Source organism: Pristiophorus japonicus, chromosome 26, assembly GCF_044704955.1.
Source record: "Pristiophorus japonicus isolate sPriJap1 chromosome 26, sPriJap1.hap1, whole genome shotgun sequence".
Lineage (NCBI taxonomy): Eukaryota > Metazoa > Chordata > Chondrichthyes > Pristiophoridae > Pristiophorus > Pristiophorus japonicus.
In genome coordinates, this window is record NC_092002.1 from 4022754 (window position 1) to 4043900 (window position 21147).

At 55.7% G+C, this 21147-nt stretch overlaps 1 protein-coding gene across 1 annotated transcript in view; it reads left to right on the forward strand.

Moving 5' to 3' along the window:
- Positions 1 to 17472, forward strand: part of plekhg2 (pleckstrin homology domain containing, family G (with RhoGef domain) member 2) — a 127767-nt gene extending 110295 nt beyond the window's left edge. The window contains exons 10-16 of the mRNA XM_070867524.1: positions 423 to 515; positions 5897 to 5983; positions 7948 to 7981; positions 9356 to 9457; positions 10666 to 10767; positions 16904 to 16942; positions 17324 to 17472. Coding sequence (XP_070723625.1) covers positions 423 to 515; positions 5897 to 5983; positions 7948 to 7981; positions 9356 to 9457; positions 10666 to 10767; positions 16904 to 16942; positions 17324 to 17472 — 606 coding nt within the window. The remainder of the gene's footprint in view (positions 1 to 422; positions 516 to 5896; positions 5984 to 7947; positions 7982 to 9355; positions 9458 to 10665; positions 10768 to 16903; positions 16943 to 17323) is intronic.
- Positions 17473 to 21147: the final 3675 nt, after the last annotated feature.

A 21147-nucleotide genomic window follows, 5' to 3' on the forward strand; every position in this document is an offset into this window, starting at 1 on the left:
AGCACCGCACTGTCGGAGGGGCAGTGCTGAGGGAGCGCCGCTCTGTCGGAGGGCCAGTACTGAGGGAGTGCCGCACTGTCGGAGGTGCCGTCTTTCGGATGAGATGTTAAACCGAGGCCCCGTCTGCTCTCTCAGATGGATGTAAAAGATCCCATGGCACTATTTTGAAGAAGAGCAGGGGAGTTCTCCCCGGTGTCCTGGGGCCAATATTTATCCCTCAATCAACATCACTAAAACAGATTATCTGGTCATTATCACATTGCTGTGTGTGGGAGCTTGCTGTGCGCAAATTGGCTGCTGCGTTTCCCACAATACAACAGTGACTACACTCCAAAAAGTCCTTAGTTTGCTGTAAAGCGCTTTGGGACGTCCGGCAGCTGTGAAAGGCGCTATATAAATGCAAGTTCTCTCTGTCTCTGCAGTGCTGCAACCTGATGTTATCGGAGAACCTGAAGGATCCACTGAGCTTTCGAGTGACGGACTTGACCATCCCAAAACAACAGCACACGCTACAGGTCAGTGCTCCGCGCAGACACTCGGTGCTCCGAGCTACAGGTCAGTGCTCCGCGCAGACACTCGGTGCTCCGTGCTACAGGTCAGTGCTCCGCGCAGACGCTCGGTGCTCCGAGCTACAGGTCAGTGCTCCGCGCAGACACTCGGTGCTCCGCGCTACAGGTCAGTGCTTCGCGCAGACGCTCGGTGCTCCGAGCTACAGGTCAGTGCTCCGCGCAGACGCTCGGTGCTCCGCGCTACAGGTCAGTGCTTCGCGCAGACGCTCGGTGCTCCGAGCTACAGGTCAGTGCTCCGCGCAGACGCTCGGTGCTCCGCGCTACAGGTCAGTGCTCCGCGCAGACACTCGGTGCTCCGTGCTACAGGTCAGTGCTCCGCGCAGACACTCGGTGCTCCGAGCTACAGGTCAGTGCTCCGCGCAGACGCTCGGTGCTCCGAGTACAGGTCAGTGCTCCGCGCAGACGCTCAGTGCTCCGCGCAGACGCTCGGTGCTCCGCGCTACAGGTCAGTGCTCCGCGCATACACTCGGTGCTCCGAGCTACAAGTCAGTGCTCCGCGCAGACGCTCGGTGCTCCGAGCTGCAGGTCAGTGCTCCGCGCAGACGCTCGGTGCTCCGTGCTACAGGTCAGTGCTCCGCGCAGACACTCGGTGCTCCGTGCTACAGGTCAGTGCTCCGCGCAGACACTCGGTGCTCCGAGCTACAGGTCAGTGCTCCGCGCAGACGCTCGGTGCTCCGAGTACAGGTCAGTGCTCCGCGCAGACGCTCGGTGCTCCGCGCTACAGGTCAGTGCTCCGCGCAGACACTCGGTGCTCCGCGCTACAGGTCAGTGCTCCGCGCAGACGCTCGGTGCTCCGCGCTACAGGTCAGTGCTCCGCGCAGACGCTCGGTGCTCCGCGCTACAGGTCAGTGCTCCGCGCAGACACTCGGTGCTCCGCGCTACAGGTCAGTGCTACGCGCAGACACTCGGTGCTCCGTGCTACAGGTCAGTGCTCCGCGCAGATGCTCGGTGCTCCGCGCTACAGGTCAGTGCTCCGCGCAGACACTCGGTGCTCCGCGCTACAGGTCAGTGCTCCGCGCAGACACTCGGTGCTCCGCGCTACAGGTCAGTGCTCCGCGCGGATGCTCGAGTTCCCCCCAACCCGCGGTACAGACAGACACACGTGGACGCTCGGTCAGTGGGGGCTAGCCGTCCTCATCTGTCTCGGACCGTTGACCACTCCGAACGCAATGTTGGCCTTTATTGCGCGGGGTGGGGGGTGGAGTGTAAACGGACGGAGACGCTGGAAAGGGTACAAAGGAGAGCCACTGGAGTAATTCCAAATCTAAAGCATCTTAGTTATGAAGATCGGCTGAAAGTGTTGGGACTCTGTACCTTCGAGCAACGTAGACTGGGGGCGGGGGGAGGGATGTGATTGGGGTTTATAAGATAATGAAGGGAATAGACGCTGTTCCAGCTGACCGTTTATTTCAATTAAATAGGTTCGGCAGGGCCAGGGGGCACAATGTTAAGTTGTTTGGGGCTAGATCGAGGTTAGATGTCAGGAGGTGGGTCTTTTCCCAGAGAATAGCAGAACCCTGGAACAAGCTGCTGTTTCGTGTGGTGGACGCAGACTCCCTGAACTCCCTCAAGCGAGAGCTGGGTTTGTTTCTGGCTGCGGTGGAGATCGCCCCTTACAGAGGGGGAGGTACGGCACGGGCCCAGCCCACACTGTGCGATATGTGGGCGCACTAGGCCCGTGCAGCAGAGCTGGTCTCCAGTCGTCCTGGTTAACCCTTGCCCCTGGACCAAGACCTCGCTCTGTCAAGCCCCGTGTGGTGGCTGGTGTGCAACGGTCACCCCACGTTAAAAAAATCCACCCACAGGCATCTTCCACCCTTCGGGATGTAGTTCAGGTCCTTCATAGAAACATAGAAACATAGAAAATAGGTGCAGGAGCAGACCATTCAGCCCTTCGAGCCTGCACCACCATTCAATAAGATCATGGCTGATCATTCCCTCAGTACCCCTTTCCTGCTTTCTCTCCATACCCCTTGATCCCTTTAGCTGTAAGGGCCATATCTAACTCCCTCTTGAATATATCTGGCGAACTGGCCTCAACAACTCTCTGTGGCAGAGAATTCCACAGGTTCACAATTCTCTGGGTGAAGAAGTTTCTCCTCATCTCGGTCCTAAATGGCCTACCCCTTATCCTTAGACTGTGACCCCTGTGAACTCATCCTTTTTTTGGCGTGGAACCAAGTCATACTTGTTTCGAGGGAACGCCTATGGTGGTTGTCGGGAATTCAGGGCCAGTGTGGTCTCCTGGATTAGTGCCGATCGCCTCGATAGGTCGGAGAGGAATTTCCCGATTTTTCTTTTTTTCCCCCCCAAAATTGGCCTGGGGGTTTTTATCGTTTTTTTTTTGCCTCTCCCAGGAGATCACAGGGTTTGGGGAGGGATGGAGAGTGTCTATGTTGTGTTACACAAGGTATTGGGATTGTGTGGGACAGATCCGATGGACCAGATGGTCTTCACCTGTCCGTCAATGTTCGTATGTAACTCCTGCTACAACTGTACAGAGTATTGGTGAGGCCACAGCTGGAGTACTGTGTGCAGTTTTGGTCCCCGTATTTAATAAAAACATGAGAAATAGGAGCAGGAGTCGGCCATACGGCCCCTCGAGCCTGCTCCGCCATTTAATACGATCATGGCTGATCCGATCATGGACTCAGCTCCACTTCCCCGCCCGCTCCCCATAACCCCTTATTCCCTTATCATTTAAGAAACTGTCTATTTCTGTCTTAAATTTATTTAATGTCCCGGATTCCACAGCTCTCTGAGGCATCGAATTCCACAGATTTACAACCCTCTGAGAGAAAAAATTTCTCCTCATCTCAGTTTTAAATGGGCAGCCCCTTATTCTAAGATCATGCCCTCTAGTTCTAGTCTCCCCCATCAGTGGAAACATCCTCTCTGCATCCACCTTGTCAAGCCCCCTCATAATCTTATACGTTTCGATAAGATCACCTCTCATTCTTCTGAATTCCAATGAGTAGAGGCCCAACCTACTCAACCTTTCCTCATAAGTCAACCCCCTTCATCTCCGGAATCAACCGAGTGAACCTTCTCTGAACTGCCTCTAAAGCAAGTATCTCCTTTCGTAAATACGGAAACCAAAACTGCACGCAGTACTCCAGGTGTGGCCTCACCAATACCCTGTATAGCTGTAGCAAGACTTCCCTGCTTTTATACTCCATCCCCTTTGCAATAAGAGCCAACATTCCATTGGCCTTCCTGATCACTTGCTGTACCTGCATACTATCCTTTTGTGTTTCATGCACAAGTACCCCCAGGTCCCGCTGTACTGCGGCACTTTGCAATCTTTCTCCATTTAAATAATAACTTGCTCTTTGATTTTTTTCTGCCAAAGTGCATGACCTCACACTTTCCAACATTATACTCCATCTGCCAAATTTTTGCCCACTCACTTAGCCTATCTATGTTGTTTTGCAGATTTTTTGTGTCCTCCTCACACATTGCTTTTCCTCCCATCTTTGTATCGTCAACAAACTTGGCTACGTTACACTCAGTCCCTTCCAAATTGTTAATATAGATTGTAAATAGATGGGGTCCCAGCACTGATCCCTGCGGAACCCTAAGGCAGGGATATACTTGCATTGGAGGCAGTTCAGAGAAGGTTCACTCGGTTGATTCCTGAGATGAAGGGGTTGTCTTATGAGGAAAGGTTGAGCAGGTTGGGCCTGTACTCATTGGAGTTTAGAAGAATGAGAGGTGATCTTATTGAAATGTTTCAGATTCTGAGGGGGCTGGACAGGGTAGATGCAGAGAGGATGTTTCCCCTTGTGGGGGAAATCTAGAACTAGGGGGCATAGTTTCAGAATAAGGGGTCGCCCATTTAAGATGGAGATGAGGAGAAATTTCTTCTCTGAGGGGGGTGAATCTGTGAAATTCTCTGCCCCAGAGAGCTGTGGAGGCTGGGTCATTGAATATATTTAAGGTGGAGATAGACAGATTTTTCAGCGATAAGGGAGTGAAGGGTTATGGGGAGCGGGCGGGGAAGTGGAGCTGAGGCCAAGATCATATCCGCCATGATCTTATTGAATGGCGGAGCAGGCTCGAGGGGCCGAATGGCCGACTCCTGCTCCTATTTCTTATGTATCCTCCTCCAACGCCTCTCCACCATCGTCGAGCTGGGTGGGTCTGCACGCGCCTGGTTCCATTCTTATCTATCTAATCATAGCCAGAGAACCTCCTGCAATGGTTTCCCTTCCTGCCCCCGCATCGTTACCTCTGGTGCCCCCCAAGGATCTGTCCTCGGCCCCCTCCTATTTCTCATCTACATGCTGCCCCTCGGCAACATCATCCGAAAACACGGAGTCAGTTTCCACACGTACGCTGGCGACACCCAGCTCTACCTCACCCCCCCTCCACGCTCTCTCAGTTGTCAGACTGCTTGTCCCACATCCAGTTCTGGATGAGCAGAAATTTCCTCCAATTAAATATTGAGAAGACGGAAGCCATTGTCTTTGGTCCCTGCCACAAGCTCCAAGCTCTGGAACTCCCTCCCTAAACCTCTCCGCCTCTCGCTCCTCCTTTAAGATGCTCCTTAAAACCGATCCCTTTGACGTTCTCGATATGGCCTTCTGCGGCCTCGGTGTTATTGATATCGCTCCCAGGAAACGCACTTGGTGCATTTAGCTACGGCAAAGGCGCTATATAGATACAAGTTGGTGTTGTTGTTGTTTGTGGTTGCTAATGTCGATCTCTCGGCCAGCCAACATTGGACTGTTTATAGGGGCCTGCTCGGTGGATCTCTCGGTGGATCTCTCGGTGGATCTCTCGGTGGATCTCTCGGTGGATCTCTCAGTGGATCTTTCGGTGGATCTCTCGGTGGATCTCTCGGTGGATCTCTTGGTGGATCTCTTGGTGGATCTCTCATTGGATCTCCAAGTGGATCTCTCAGTGGGTCATTTGGTGGGTCATTCGGTGGGTCACTAGGTGGATCCCTCAGACAGCCTCTTGGGGATCCCTTGATGGATCCCTCAGTTGCCCCCTCGGTGTACCCCTCAGTGGATCCCCAGTGGACCTCCCAGTTGGTTCCTCAGTGGATCCACGATGGACCTCCCAGTGGGTCGCTAGGTGGATACCTCGGATGATCCCTTGGGGTCTCTCGGCGGATCCCCCGGTGGATCCCTCGGTGGATCCCTCAATGGATCCATCAGTTTCCCCCTTGGTGTATATCTCAGTGGATCCCTGGTGGATCTCCCAGTGGATCATGTGCCGTGCTGTACCGGGCCCCGTCTCAGTGACGGCCGTTTGCCAGCGAGAGTTGATGCTGATTTACCAACTTGTAATAAGAGCGATTCTGATTGGTTTGTTTCCAGGCCAAGAACCAGGAGGAGAAAAGATTGTGGATCCACTATCTGAAACGCCTGATCGTGGAGAATCACCCGGCTTCCATCCCCCAGAAGGTCAGCACGGCCCAACTGTGTGTGGCCGGGGGGGGGGGGGGGGAGGCTGTGTGTGGGTGGGGGGGGGGAGATTGTGTGTGGGTGGGTGGGGGGGGGGGGTGTGTGTGTGGGTGTGTGGGTGTGTGTGGGTGTGTGGGTGTGTGTGTGTGTGTGGGTGTGTGGGTGTGTGTGGGTGTGTGTGTGTGTGGGTGGGGGTTTGTGTGTGTGTGTGGGTGTGTGGGTGTGTGTGGGTGTGTGGGTGTGTGTGGGTGTGTGGGTGTGTGTGTGTGGGTGTGTGTGTGCGCGCGCGCGTGTCTGACTGAGAGATAGGAAGGACCTGTTTCCCTTGGCAGAGGGCAGGAGGGAGGTTTAGAGGGGATTTGAGGGGAAATGTCTTTACCCAGAGGGTGGTGGGGGTCTGGAACTCACTGCCTGAAAGGGTGGTAGAGGCAGAAACCCTCACCACATTTTAAAAAGTACCTGGATGTGCACCTGAAGTGCCGTAACCTACAGGGCTACGGACCCAGAGCTGGAAAGTGGGATTAGGCCGGGTAGCTCTTGGTCGGCCGGCACGGACACGATGGGCTGAATGGCCTCCTTCCGTGCGGTAAATGTCTCTGGTTCTATGGTCATTATCACATTGCTGTGTGTGGGAGCTTGCTGTGCGCAAATTTAGCTGCCGCGTTTCCCACATTACAACAGCGACTACACTCCAAAAGTACTTCATTGGCCGTAAAGTGCTTTGAGCGGTGTGGGGATGGAATATGCTGTTGAAGGCCTCTCCTCTTGTTGCCGCGGCCTTGCTGCGGAATTGTCTCCACCCCCACACCGGGTGGGTTGGTGTCAGAGCGGAAAATTGGCCTCAGTGCCTCTGGGTGAGAGAGAGAGCGGGGCAAAGGAACAGGGGTCACCAAGAATGGTTCCTGAAGCACAGGGGTCAGGGGCCAGGGGTCGTGGTACTGTAGAGCGGTATGATTAGGCGCCCTGCGGAGAGAGGGGTGGAGGGGTGCCCCGCCAGATGCGGGTGACCAGACGAGCTCGACGGGTGCTGTCTCGCTCGCTCCCCCCCCTCCCCTCCCCACGCGGCCAAGCAGCTCACAGCGGGCTCTCGGCAAGATACCAACAAGGCGACACTCGGCTTTCCAGCTGAGAACGTGCTGCGCAATATTGAGCCCTCCATCAGAGGGCAGCAGTGTGCCACAAGAGTCCTCGAAACAAAACCTGTAAGCAAGCCTTGCATTTCTATAGCGCCTTCCTCAACCTCTGGACGTCCCAAACCGCTTTACAGCCGATGAAGTACTTTTGGAGTGTGGTCACTGTTGTAATGTGGGAAACGCGGCAGCTAATTTGCGCACAGCAAGCTCCCACAAACAGCAACGTGATGGGGTGTCAGATTGATGTGCTCAAGTCTCTGGGGTGGGACCTGACTCGGAGAGAGAATGCGGCATCGAAGCACTGCGGGATCTGTTACTAGTTAGTGAAGATTTCTCTGCGTTAAACCCTGTGTGTTACTAGTTAGTGACGATTTCTCTGCGTTAAACCCTGTGTGTTACTAGTTAGTGACGATTTCTCTGCATTAAACCCTGTGTGTTACTAGTTAGTGAAGATTTCTCTGCGTTAAACCCTGTGTGTTACTAGTTAGTGAAGATTTCTCTGTGGTAAACCCTGTGTGTTGCTAGTTAGTGAAGATTTCTCTGTGGTAAACCCTTGTGTTGCTAGTTGGTGAAGATTTCTCTGTGGTAAACCCTGTGTGTTGCTAGTTAGTGAAGATTTCTCTGCCGTAAACCCTGTGTGTTACTAGTTAGTGATGATTTCTCTGCCTTAAACCCTGTGTGTTACTAGTTAGTGATGATTTCTCTGCGTTAAACCCCGTGTGTTGTTCGTTAGTGAACAGTTCACTTTGCATTGACTAACTGATGCTCAGTTACTGTGGGGAACCTTTCCCTCAACACTGCCTGACTGCATTGTCTTATTTATATTTACAGGCAAAACAGGTGCTGCTTGAAAACCACTGTCACTGTGAGTAAATCTACCCTGGCCCCTGCGCTGTGTCCCGTCTCCCTGTGTTTTAGTGAATCGGTTACTGTTGGCACACTTACCTTCGACACACACACAGCTGAATTGGTGAGGTGAGGTGAGAGTGACTGCCCTCGACATCAAGGCAGCAGCATTTGACCGAGTGTGGCTTCAAGGAGCCCCAGTAAAACTGAAGTCACTGGGAATCGGGGGGAAAACTCCCCACTGGCTGGAGTCATACCCAGCACAAAGGAAGATGGTTGTGGTGGTTGGAGGTCAATCATCCCAGGCCCCAGGACATCGCTGCAGGAGTTCCTCAGGGCAGTGTCCTCGGCCCAACCATCTTCAGCTGCTCCATCAATGACCTTCCCTCCATCATAAGGTCAGAAGTGGGGATGTTCACTGATGACCGCACAGTGTTCAGTTCCATTCACAACTCCTCAGATAATGGAGCAGTCCGTGCCCACATGCAGCAAGCCCTGGACAACATTCAGGCTCGGGCTGATAAGTGGCAAGTAACATTAGTGCCACACAAGTGCCAGGCAATGACCATCTCCAACAAGCGAGAGTCCAGCCACCGTCCCTTGACATTCAACGGCATTACCATTGCCGAATCCCCCACCATCAACATCCTGGGGGTCACCATTGACCAGAAACTTAACCGGACCAGCCACATAAATACTGTGGCAACAAGAGCAGGTCAGAGGCTGGGTATTCTGTGTCGAGTGTCTCACCTCCTGACTCCCCAAAGCCTCTCCACCATCTACAAGCCACAAGTCAGGAGTGTGATGGAACACTCTCCACTTGCCTGGATGGTGCAGCTCCAACAACACTCGAGGAGCTCGACACCATCCAGGACAAAGCAGCCGCTTGATCGGCACGCTACCCACCACCTTCAACACTCACTCCCTCCACCACCGGCGCCCCCTGGCTGCAGTGTGCACCATCTACAAGATGCACTGCAGCAACTGGCCAAGGCCTCTTGGGCAGCACCTCCCAAACCCGCGACCTCTGCCCCCTAGAAGGACAAGGGCAGCAGGTCCATGGGAACACCACCACCTCCACGTTCCCCTCCCAGTCACACACCATCCTGACTGGGAAATATATCGGCCGTTCCTTCATCGTCGCTGGGTCACAATCCTGGAACTCCCTCCCTAACAGCACTGTGGGAGCACCTTCACCACACGGACTGCAGCGGTTCAAGGCGGCAGCTCACCACCACCTTCTCAAGGGGCAATTAGGGATGGGCAGTAAATGCCGGCCTTGCCAGCGACTCCCGGAAATTAATAATAAAAAAAGGAACACTTGCTGTGGGTGATATTTGAACCTAACTCCTGTTTTTTGCGGTAACTGAAGGAATGTAACTTTTTTTTTCAGACGCACCAGAGATTCAGTTCAGCTCGGAGCCCTCGAGGAAAGTCTTCTCCTCTCCACGTCTAGACGATTCCCGGGGATACCAGCGAGGTCGCAGACAGTCTGGTGAGAGTCCAGACGCCCTCCTCCATGGGCCTGACTTTGCCTGTCACAGTCAGGCTGCTTGCTCATTGCATCCCCGAAGACGTTTATCAAATAACGGCAGAGGTGCTGCCTCATCAGGCTTGTCACTGTGTCCCCGTGATTTGAGTGCAAAGATAAACGTCTTCGGTGTCATCCCTGTCTCAGTGGCCTCTGGGCCAGGAGGTTATCGGTTCAAGTCCCACTCCAGAGACTTGAGCACAAAAATCCAGGCTGACACTCCCAGTGCAGTGCTGAGGGAGTGCCGCACTGTCGGAGGGGCAGTACTGAGGGAGTGCCGCACTGTCGGAGGGGCAGTACTGAGGGAGTGCCGCACTATCGGAGGGGCAGTACTGAGGGAGTGTCGGAGAGACAGTACTGAGGGAGCGCCGCACTGTCGGAGGGGCAGTGCTGAGGGAGCGCCGCACTGTCGGAGGGGCAGTACTGAGGGAGGGCCGCACTGTCGGAGGGGCAGTACTGAGGGAGTGCCGCACTGTCGGAGGGGCAGTACTGAGGGAGTGTCGGAGAGACAGTACTGAGGGAGTGCCGCACTGTCGGAGGGGCAGTACTGAGGGAGCGCCGCACTGTCGGAGGGCAGTACTGAGGGAGCGCCGCACTGTCGGAGGGGCAGTACTGAGGGAGCGCCGCACTGTCGGAGGGGCAGTGCTGAGGGAGTGCCGCACTGTTGGAGGGGCAGTACTGAGGGAGTGCCGCACTGTCGGAGGGGCAGTACTGAGGGAGTGCCGCACTGTCGGAGGGGCAGTACTGAGGGAGTGTCGGAGAGACAGTACTGAGGGAGTGCCGCACTGTCGGAGGGGCAGTACTGAGGGAGCACCGCACTGTCGGAGGGGTAGTTGCGGGCATTATTCACCGTATTATGCTGCAGTTCTGTTACATGCGCCACTACTGTTGCCAACACTCCAGGATTGGCCTGGAGTCTCCGGCACTGAAACATTAATTTGGATTCTGCTTTCAGCAACCCAGGTGAGAAAAAAATCACAAGGGGCATAAAATGAACTTTTGTTATTAATGATAAAACATTTTGGGTATTGGGGCCGTTGATGATGGCTTTTCGACCGGGTGGTGCGTTGGAGGTGGGTAATCTCCAGGAATAGGTGCAACCAGAGTTGGCAACCCAACCCGTCCCGGAGGCGAGGGAATATTTCTAATCCCATTTTTCCTTCTCGTGGCAGAACCCCCAGAATTGATTTACACCCCGGAGAGGGCCAAGAAAGTCTTCCCCTTGCTCAACGTGGAGAACCCCCTCAGCTTCCGCCGGGGCCGGAGGCAATCGGGTGAGCGGGGGTTGGGGGGGGGGGGCGCGAGGGGCACGGGAGGGGGTGGGGAGACGGGGAGTATGGGGGCGGGGCGCGAGGAGGGGGGGAGGGCGTATGCGAGATGGGGAGCCGGGCGCGAAGGGGTTTGGGGCACGAGGGGGGTGGGGGGGGGGGGACGTGAGCGGAAGCGCGAGGAGGGGGCGGAGCGCGAGGGGGGGGGGGCAGAGTGCGAAGGGGTTTGGGGCGCGAGGGGGGGGGGCAGTGTTTGGGGGGGCCTGGGGGGCGGAGTGCGAAGGGGTTTGGGGCACGAGGGGGGGGGCGGAGCGCGAGGGGGGGGGGCAGTGTTTGGGGGGGCCCGGGGGGGCGGAGTGCGAAGGGGTGTGGGGCGCGAGGGGGGAGGCGAACGTGAGAGGACGGCGGGGCGCGAGGGGGGGTGGAGTGAGGGGGGGAGCGGAGTACGGGGGGGGGAGGGGGGTGGGGGGAATGTCCCCAGCTGACGAACCGCCTCGGAGCACCCAGAAAGAGGCTTCGCTGGAAGAAAATCGGCACAAGAACCATTCTCGGCACGTTGCTCACCCCACAGAAAGATAAATGGCGACGATAACACCAGCTAGACCCAGTCACTCCCTCCCTCACCGTCGCCGGGACAGCTCGGTACGCCCACACTCTTGGGGCGCTACGGGGTCAGCGTGAAACCGATTTTGTGATCGGGGCAGTAACGGGGAGTGTTGCATACCAGCATGGCGCTTCCGAGCCGTACTGCTCCGCACCACCGCAAAACCGGCAACAAATGTCCCAGCCGTGCCTTGGAACCTGGCCGTCTGGAGCGCTAACCATTCCCAGACCCGTTACCGCCCCCTCCTGGGCGCTAACAGAGGTGCAATCCCAACGAAAAACCAGCTCTCGAGAGTATTGTGTACAGTGTTGGTCTCCTTACCTAAGGAAGGATATACTTGTCGTAGAGGGAGTGCAGCGAAGGTTCACCAGACTGATTCCTGGGATGGGGGGATTGTCCTATGAGGAGCGATTGAGCAGACTGGGCCGATATTCTCTGGAGTTTAGAAGGATGAGAGGTGATCTCATTGAAACATAGAAAATTCTTACAGGGCTTGACAGGGTAGATGCAGGGAGGGTGTTTCCCCCGGGCTGGGGAGTCTAGAACCAGGGGTCACAGTCTCGGGATAAGGGGTCGGCCATTTAGGACTGAGATGAGGAGGAATTTCTTCACTCAGAGGGTGGTGAATCTTTGGAATTCTCTGCCCCAGAGGGCTGTGGAGACTCAGTCGTTGAGTATATTCAAGGCTGAGATCGATAGATTTTTGGATATTAAGGGATATGGGGATCGGGTGGGAAAGTGGAGTTGAGGTAGGTGATCCGCCATTGAATGGCGGAGCAGGCTCGAGGGGCCGAATGGCCGACTCCTGCTCCTAATTCTTATGTTCTTTTGTGATCGGGGGGCTGGACCTTGTCACTACAGAGTTTGTGAGTTATAATCCCACCCCGAGCAAGTTACGAAATTGAATTCTGAAGAGTTATAATATTTTGAGGTTTTTTTTTTTATCGGGCTTGTGAACGGACGATTAGAATGCAGTGCGGCAGGGAGATTTCCTGCGGCAATCCTGATGCAGACGTTGTGATTATCATGGTTGTCAGCTGTTGAAATGGTCGTTGGACAATTGCAGTGACTCTGAGCAGCGTTGACACTCCATCCTCGTCACAGCACATGGAGGAGGCAATTGTTGTTCCTTCGCCCCCGGCCACTTTAAGGCCGCTTGGATTGTTCAGTCAGTGAGGGAGTCGGGAGTTTACTTGGCCAGAGCGAAGAGCACTCACTGAAGTGAGAAAACATGACCTGAATGAAGCCTCGAGCCATGTCGTGTGACATTGGTTCAGTGATGTGCGTCTAAAATGCTAAAATTATCTCTTGTGGCATTCGATCATTATATTACACCGGAGGCTATGAGGAGACAACTGTATCATTGTGTGAGGGGGAATCTAGGACGAGGGATCATTACAACAACAACCTGTATTTATACACCGCCTTTAACATCCCAAGGCTCTTCACAGGAGTATTATGAGATAACAAATTTAACACTGAGCCGCATAAGTAGAAATTAGGGCAGGTGACCAAAACTTGGTCACAGAGATCGGTTTTAAGGAGCATCTTGAAGGAGGAAAGAGAGGTAGAGAGGGGGAGAGGTTTAGGGAGAGAGTTCCAGAGCTTGTGGCCCAGGCAACAGAAGGCACGGCCACCGATGGTGGAGCGATTATAATCAGGGATGCTCAGGAGGGCAGAATTAGAGGAGCGCAGACATCTCGGGGGGGGGGTTGTGGGGCTGGAGGAGATTACAGAGATAGGGAGGGGCGAGGGCCATGGAGAGATTTCAAAACAAGGATAAGAACTTTGAAATTGAGACGTTGCTGGACCGGAAGCCAATGTAGGTCAGTGAGCACAGAGGGTGATGGGTGAGCGGGACTCGGTGCGAGTTAGGACACGGGGCAGCTGAGTTTTGGATCACCTCTAGTTTACGTAGGGTAGAATGTGGGAGGCCAGCCAGGAGTGCGTTGGAGTAGTCAAGCTTGGAGGTAACAAAGGCACGGATATAAGACAGCCACTGATAAACCCAATGGGGAATTCAGGAGAAACTTCTTTACCCAGAGAGCGGTGAGAATGTGGAACTCGCTGCCACAGGAGGGGTTGAGGCGAATAGTATCGATGTATTTAAGGGGAGGCTGGATAAACACATGAGGGAGAAGGGAATAGAGGGATATGGTGATGGGGGGAGATGGAGAGGGGTGGGAGGGGGCTGGTGTGGAGCATAAACCCCGGCACGGAGCGGTGGGACATAAACCCCGGCACGGAGCGGTGGGACATAAACCCCGGCACGGAGCGGTGGCCCCAGTGGTCTGTTACTGTGCTGGACATTCGATGCAATTCAAAGGGAGATTGAAGAGAATGTTTTGATTGTTAAGCACTTTGATGGGCTGGATCGAGAGAGAAACGATTTCCTCTGATGGGGGGAATCCTGAACCTTAAAATTAGAGCCCGGCCGTTCAGGGTGATGACAGGGAGCGTTTCTTCACACAAAGGGCAGCGGGAATCTGGAACTCTCTCCCTGTTGAGGCCAGGGGGCCAATTGTTCCAAAACTGCAATTGTTAGATTTTTGTTGGGTACGAAGGGTTAAGGAACCAGGGTGAGTGCTCCTATTTTCTATGTTTATATGAAGGAGTTCCGAGTAGCGCGCTTGCTTTGGGAGTCTCGTGTCTGGGGCATGCGGACAATGTGACCCGCCCAGCGGAGCTGGTCGAGTGTGGTCAGTGCTTCGATGCTGGGGATGTTGGCCTGGTCGAGGACGCTAACGTTGGTGCGTCTGCCCTCCCAGGGGATTTGCAGGGTTGGGTGACGATATAATGTAGAGCGACACGCTTTCCCTTGCTGAATGAATGGCTCCTGTTCCTCTCACCAGGCAGTTCCAAGACGGGTACCCCCCCTGCCCGGGCTAAATCTCTGCCAATTAGTGTAATAAGTGCTGGATAATGTGATTAGTGGATCACAGCGCATGCTACGGGTTTAGAATGACAAACTGCAACACTGCCTTCCAGCCACAAGAATCTGTCAGTTTTCAACATCTGAACAATGCCTTTGATTTGGGAACAAAGGAACCAGAGGAGGCCATTTGGCCCCTCGAGCCTGTTCCGCCATTCAATATGATCATGGCTGATCCTCTATCTCAACACCATATTCCCGCTTTTTCCCCACACCCCTTGATGCCTTTTGTGTCTAGAAATCTATCGATCTCCCTCTTAAATATATTCAGTAACTTGGCCTCCACAGCCTTCTGTGGTAGAGAATTCCACAGGTTCACCAGCCTCTACACGGCAAATGAGCCAAAGGTGGGCAGAGGAAACGTTACAAGGACACCCTCAAAGCCTCCCTGATAAAGTGCAACATCCCCACCGACACCTGGGAGTCCCTGGCCAAAGACCAGTCTGCTCTAAGTGGAGGAAGTGCATCTGGGAGGGCGCTGAGCACCTCGAGTCTCGTCGCCGAGAGCGTGCAGAAACCAAGCGCAGGCAGCGGAAGGAGCGTGCGGCAAACCAGTCCCACCCTCCCCTTCCCTCAACCACTGTCTGTCCCACCTGTGACAGGGACTGTGGCTCTCGTATTGGACTGTTCAGCCACCTAAGGACTCACTAACTCACTTTGAGTGGAAGCAAGTCTTCCTCGATTGATAATGATGAAGAACCAGAGGTCTGTAGCGGGACCACTGGAGGCCACCTTAGAAACGGATAAATATTTGGAAAGGAAATACTAGCAGGGCTGTGAGGAAAGAGCGGGGGGAGTGGGACTGATTGGATCGCTCTGTCACAGATCCAGCACAGGCTCGATGGGCCGAATGGCCTCCTCCTGTGCCGTATCATTCTGTGATCTTTGAGCAGAAACAATGTCAGCCATGGCTCAGGGGGCAGCACTCTCGCCTGTGAGTTAGAACGCGGTGGGTTCAAGTCCCACTCCAGGGACTGAGTACAAAATAATCCAGGCTGACACTCCCAGTGCAGTACTGAGGGAGCGCGCACTGTCGGAGGGGTGGCACTGAGGGAGTGTCGGAGGGGTGGCACTGAGGGAGTGTCGGAGGGGTGGCACTGAGGGAGCGCCGCACTGTCGGAGGGGCAGCACTGAGGGAGCGCGCACTGTCGGAGGGGCGGCACTGAGGGAGCGCGCACTGTCGGAGGGGCAGTACTGAGGGAGCGCCGCACTGTCGGAGGGGCGGCACTGAGGGAGTGTCGGAGGGGCGGCACTGAGGGAGTGTCGGAGGGGTGGCACTGAGGGAGTGTTGGAGGGGTGGCACTGAGGGAGTGTCGGAGGGGTGGCACTGAGGGAGTGTCGGAGGGGTGGCACTGAGGGAGTGTTGGAGGGGCAGCACTGAGGGAGCGCCGCACTGTTGGAGGGGCAGTACTGAGGGAGTGCCGCACTGTTGGAGGGGCAGTACTGAGGGAGCGCCGCACTGTCGGAGGGGTGGCACTGAGGGAGTGTCAGAGGGGCAGCACTGAGGGAGTCCCGCACTGTCGGAGGGGCAGTACTGAGGGAGTGCCGCACTGTTGGAGGGGCAGTACTGAGGGAGTGTCGGAGGGCTGGCACTGAGGGAGTGTCGGAGGGGTGGCACTGAGGGAGTGTCGGAGGGGTGGCACTGAGGGAGTGTCGGAGGGGTGGCACTGAGGGAGTGTTGGAGGGGCAGCACTGAGGGAGCGCCGCACTGTTGGAGGGGCAGTACTGAGGGAGCGCCGCACTGTTGGAGGGGCAGTACTGAGGGAGCGCCGCACTGTCGGAGGGGTGGCACTGAGGGAGTGTCAGAGGGGTGGCACTGAGGGAGTGTCGGAGGGGCAGCACTGAGGGAGCGCCGCACTGTCGGAGGGGCAGTACTGAGGGAGCGCCGCACTGTCGGAGGGGCAGTACTGAGGGAGTGTCGGAGGGGTGGCACTGAGGGAGTGTCGGAGGGGCAGCACTGAGGGAGCGCCGCATTGTCGGAGGGGCAGTACTGAGGGAGCGCCGCACTGTTGGAGGGGCAGTACTGATGGAGCCCCGCACTGTCGGAGGGGCAGTACTGAGGGAGCCCCGCACTGTCGGAGGGGCAGTACTGAGGGAGTGCCGCACTGTCGGAGGGGCAGTACTGAGGGAGCGCCTCACTGTCGGAGGGGCAGTGCTGAGGGAGCGCCGCACTGTCGGAGGGGCAGTACTGAGGGAGTGCCGCACTGTCGGAGGGGCAGTACTGAGGGAGTGCCGCACTGTCGGAGGGGCAGTACTGAGGGAGTGCAGCACTGTCGGAGGGGCAGTACTGAGGGAGCGCCTCACTGTCGGAGGGGCAGTACTGAGGGAGTGCCGCACTGTCGGAGGGGCAGTACTGAGGGAGTGCCGCACTGTCGGAGGGGCAGTGCTGAGGGAGTGCCGCACTGTCGGAGGGGCAGTACTGAGGGAGCGCCGCACTGTCGGAGGGGTAGTACTAAGGGAGTGCCGCACTGTCGGAGGGGCAGCACTGAGGGAGCAGACAGGCCGGGGGTGGCGGCAGGGGCAGGGGGAGGGAGGGGTCACCGGGCCCGGGGGGAGAAACGCCTCGAAGAGCCAAGGAGCTAACAACGTCGTTCTTTTCCTTGCAGAGCCGAGTAAGCAGATTCAGACGGAGCTGGAGCGGAACGGTAGGTGACCCTCCCCCCATGGCTGGGGGTCTCGCCAGTCTGTGTACTCCGGGCTGAGCCTTTGGGGGAGAAAGTGGGCCGGTGATCGGCGCCGGGAAGGGTGGGAACACGGGGCGGGGCCGCGAGCGCCGGTATTGGCGACGCTCGGCACGGTCAGCGCGGCGGTACCACGGTGCTGACCAGTAATGCCCGGGAGCGCCGCGTCACTCTGCAACGCCCCCCGGTAACGCCACGTTGCGATATTCGATTTGCGCCGCTCCCGTAGCGCCCCCTGGTGACGGTGCCTGTGAATGCGGGCGGACAGAGCGGTCTCGGGGCGCTACGGGAAGGAAGGATTGGGAAATGCAAGTTCATTTAATATCTCCCTGGTTTATTTTTGAGGTTCACCTGTATTTGGAGGGGGGGAGGGCGGCAATATATTGGCGACGTTTCTTGTCCCGGGTTTTTGTGGCAGGGAGAACCTCTCGCGGGGCACCAACGAGGCCGGGCCTTTAGCAACGGGATATTCAGTCGCCCAGCCGGCCCCGTAAACCATTTCCCGCCGCAACCTTCACCGTCCCGCCGCCGTTAGCGCCCGGAGAAGCCACCAACCGAATTTCTAGCCCTTTGTGTCAGCGTCCGCGGGTTTGTGTAAAAGCACGTGTTTGTGCGCGCGCGGGTTTGTGTAGAAGTACGTAACTGTGTGCGCACGGGTTTGTGTACAATCACGTGTCTGTGCGAGCGCGGGTTTGTGTAGAAGTACGTAACTGTGTGCGCACGGGTTTGTGTACAATCACGTGTCTGTGCGAGCGCGGGTTTGTGTAGAAGTACGTAACTGTGTGCGTGGGTTTGTGTACAATCACGTGTCTGTGCGAGCGCGGGTTTGTGTAGAAATGCGTGTCCCTGCGCGCGCCCATTCCCGTCACGCTGATTCCATTCACCGCGGGACTCCGGGGGTCGGCTGTGACTCGTGTCGAACGCTCGCGTCTCCGGGTCGACTTGGCCGCCGTGATTCCTACGTTACCACGGCGACTGCGCCGCTCCCTCGGGGTGTTGCCGTGCACCAGGTGTAAACATCGGGGAGTCGGTGTTTCGGATGAATTGTAACCGTGCGTCACTTGCACGGTCTGTCCCGAGTTTGGGAATTTTTCCCAGATATTTGCAGTTGTGATACAATAACCGGCCCGTTGGAGGTAACCATTCCCCGCGGAGAGATGCGAAAGGGAAATTACTGACTCCAAAGGTTGCTGTGACCGTGCCTAGATAGTGCTGTCCAACCCTGGGGGGCATCACAGACAGCACCATCTCACTCACTCACTCACTCACTCACTCACTCACTCACTCACTCACTCACTCACTCACTCACTCACTCACTCACTCACTCACTCACTCTCTCACTCTCTCACTCTCTCACTCTCTCACACTCTTTTTCTCTCTCTCTCTCTCTCTCTCTCTCCCTCTCACACTCTTTCTCTCTCTCTCCCTCTCACACTCTTTCTCTCTCTCTCTCCCTCTCACACTCTTTCTCTCTCTCTCTCTCCCTCTCACACTCACACTCACTCACTCACTCACACACTCACACACTCTCTCACTCTCACTCTCTCTCTCTCTCTCTCTCTCACACACTCTTTCTCTCTCTCACACACTCTTTCTCTCTCTCACACCTCACTCACTCACTCACTCACTCACTCACTCTCACTCACTCACTCACTTACTCACTCTCTCTCTCACTCTCACTCACCACCTCACTCACTCACTCACTACTCACTCACCTCACTTACTCACTCTCTCTCACTCTCACTCACTCACTCACTCACAGAAAGACATGTTTAGGCTGCATTATAACTGTCCGTCACTCCCGAGCCAGGAGCAGGAACCCTGCCTGATTTCTCTCTCTCCCCTTCGCACCTTTGTGTCCTCTGGATCCTGACCCTCCTGCTAATCGAAGCAGTATCGCCCTGTCTACTCTATCAAAACCCCTTATAATTTTGAACCCCTCTATCAAATCTCCCCCTTAACCTTCTCTGCTCCCAGGAGAACAGCCCCAGCTTCTCCAGCCTCCTGCTCACTACAGGAGGGGCAGGTGAAGGAGATTTAAATGTGTGCTGTGTCCTGCACTGACATTCGCGCTGTGCGAGAAACTGCTCACTTTATGGTCAGTTAAATGGCCAGATAAATTATTCCGGGCCCTTGCCGTTCTCTCCCGGTTTTCCCGGATCTGTGGAGGGTGTTTTGAGCCTCATTATTCTCGAATTCCCTCGGGACAACCACCTTTAGAAAAGCTGCTTTGAGCATTCACTCCACCCAACGGCACTGCCATTGCTCAGTCGAAACCATTCTGATCCGAACCGACTGCACGATGCTCCCCTCCGCCGCGATTGCGAAGAATTAACCGGGGCTTGACCGATATGCCCTCGGTGTTACCGGCAAATGCACTGGTCTGTGGAACTGCTTTGGGTTCTGTGAAAGAACCTGTCATAGAATCACAGAACGGTGTCAGCACAGAAGGAGGCTATTCGGCCCGTCGAGCCCTTGCCGACTCAGCCAGTCCCACTCCCCCGCCCTTTCCCCGTAGCCCTGCAAATATTTTTCCTTCAGGGACTTATCCAACTCCCTTTTGAAAGCCACGATTGAGTCTGCCTCCACCGCCCTCTCAGGCAGCGCATTCCAGATCCTAACCACTCGCTGCGTAAAAACGTTTTTCCTCCTGTCGCCTTTCTGCCAATCGCCTTCAATCTGTGTCCCTCTGGTTCCCGACCCTTCCACCAATGGGAACAGCTTCTCTCTCGATCTACTATGTCCAGACCCCTCATGATTTTGAACACCTCGATCAAATCCCCTCTCAACCTTCTCTGCTCCGAGGAGAACAACCCCGGCTTCTCCTGTCTCTCCCCGTCACTGAAGTCCCTCATCCCTGGAACCATTCTGGTAAATCTTTCCTGCTCCCTCTCGAAGGCCTTCACATCCTTCCTCCAGTGCGGGGCCCAGAATTGGACACAATACTCCAGTTGTGGAGAATTGGATTTACGTTTTATGTTTTACAACCTATTTGATTCACACCTCCTTCCCGCTCTCAATATCATCCCTCGTCTCTTGATTTATCTCAAGGTTGCTGGGAGGACTCCTGTATCGCGCCCAAGATATGCTTGCCGTTATATGCCTAACCTCTCCCTGGAAGCCTTAACACCCGTCGCCTCACTCTCCGTGGAGCGCCTGTGGGTGGGTCTGTCCATGCTCAAGATGCTACATATGTGCAGCTGGAGATCAATGGTCCACACTGGGGTGGGTGGCTCATCTGGGAACATTTCAACCAACTGGCCCAGATAGAGTGGATAGGAAGGACCTGTTTCCCTTGGCAAAGGGGTCAACAACCAGGGGGCAAAGATTTAAAGTAATTGGGAGGAGGTTTAGAGGGGATTTGAGGGGAAATGTCTTCACCCAGAGGGTGGTGGGGGTCTGGAACTCACGGCCTGAAAGGGTGGTAGAGGCAGAAACCCTCACCACATTTTAAAAAGTACCTGGATGTGCACCTGAAGTGCCGTAACCCACAGGGCTACGGACCAAGAGCTGGAAAGTGGGATTAGGCCGGGTAGCTCTTGGTCAGCCAGCGCGGACACGATGGGCCGAATGGCCTCCTTCCGTGCTGTAAATCTCTCTGGTTCTCTGCTTCTTGAAGCGCTTGCTGCCTGGTGACACACCGGGGATTTAAGGGGAGAAATTAATTCTAGCCCAGAGATGGGCGGAGGCTTGAGAAAAGCTTTTGAGATTCCGCGCCAGGCGCAAATGAATCACGCTGCGCGCAGAATTGAATCTTGCCGCTCGAAGAGAGGATTGGAGCGCTAAATCAACTCTCATGGCCGAGCTCACTGTTACACTCTCTGGGGTAGAAATTCTCCTCCGCTCGAAACGCGTCGCGCCTCCCGCTGTCGATGTGATTTCTCCGCCACGGTGGGCGAGGGGGCCTCCTGCCCGAAATTCAGCTCTTTGTCTTTTTCTTTCTTGGAGCGGAGTGGGAGTCTGCAATAATGGGGACCCCCCGAGAGGGGCAGAGGTGGAGGGAGGGATGCAGTCTCCGCCCGCTGTCGGTCATCGGCATAGCGCTGAGGACATCACGGCGCTTGTGCGTCACCGCGTCTCTCTCTCCCCCCCCCCCCCCCCCCTGTCACTTAACGGGGTGACGGCCATTGCGAGCTCCGCCATTAATTCCACTGGGCCACCAGGGGGAG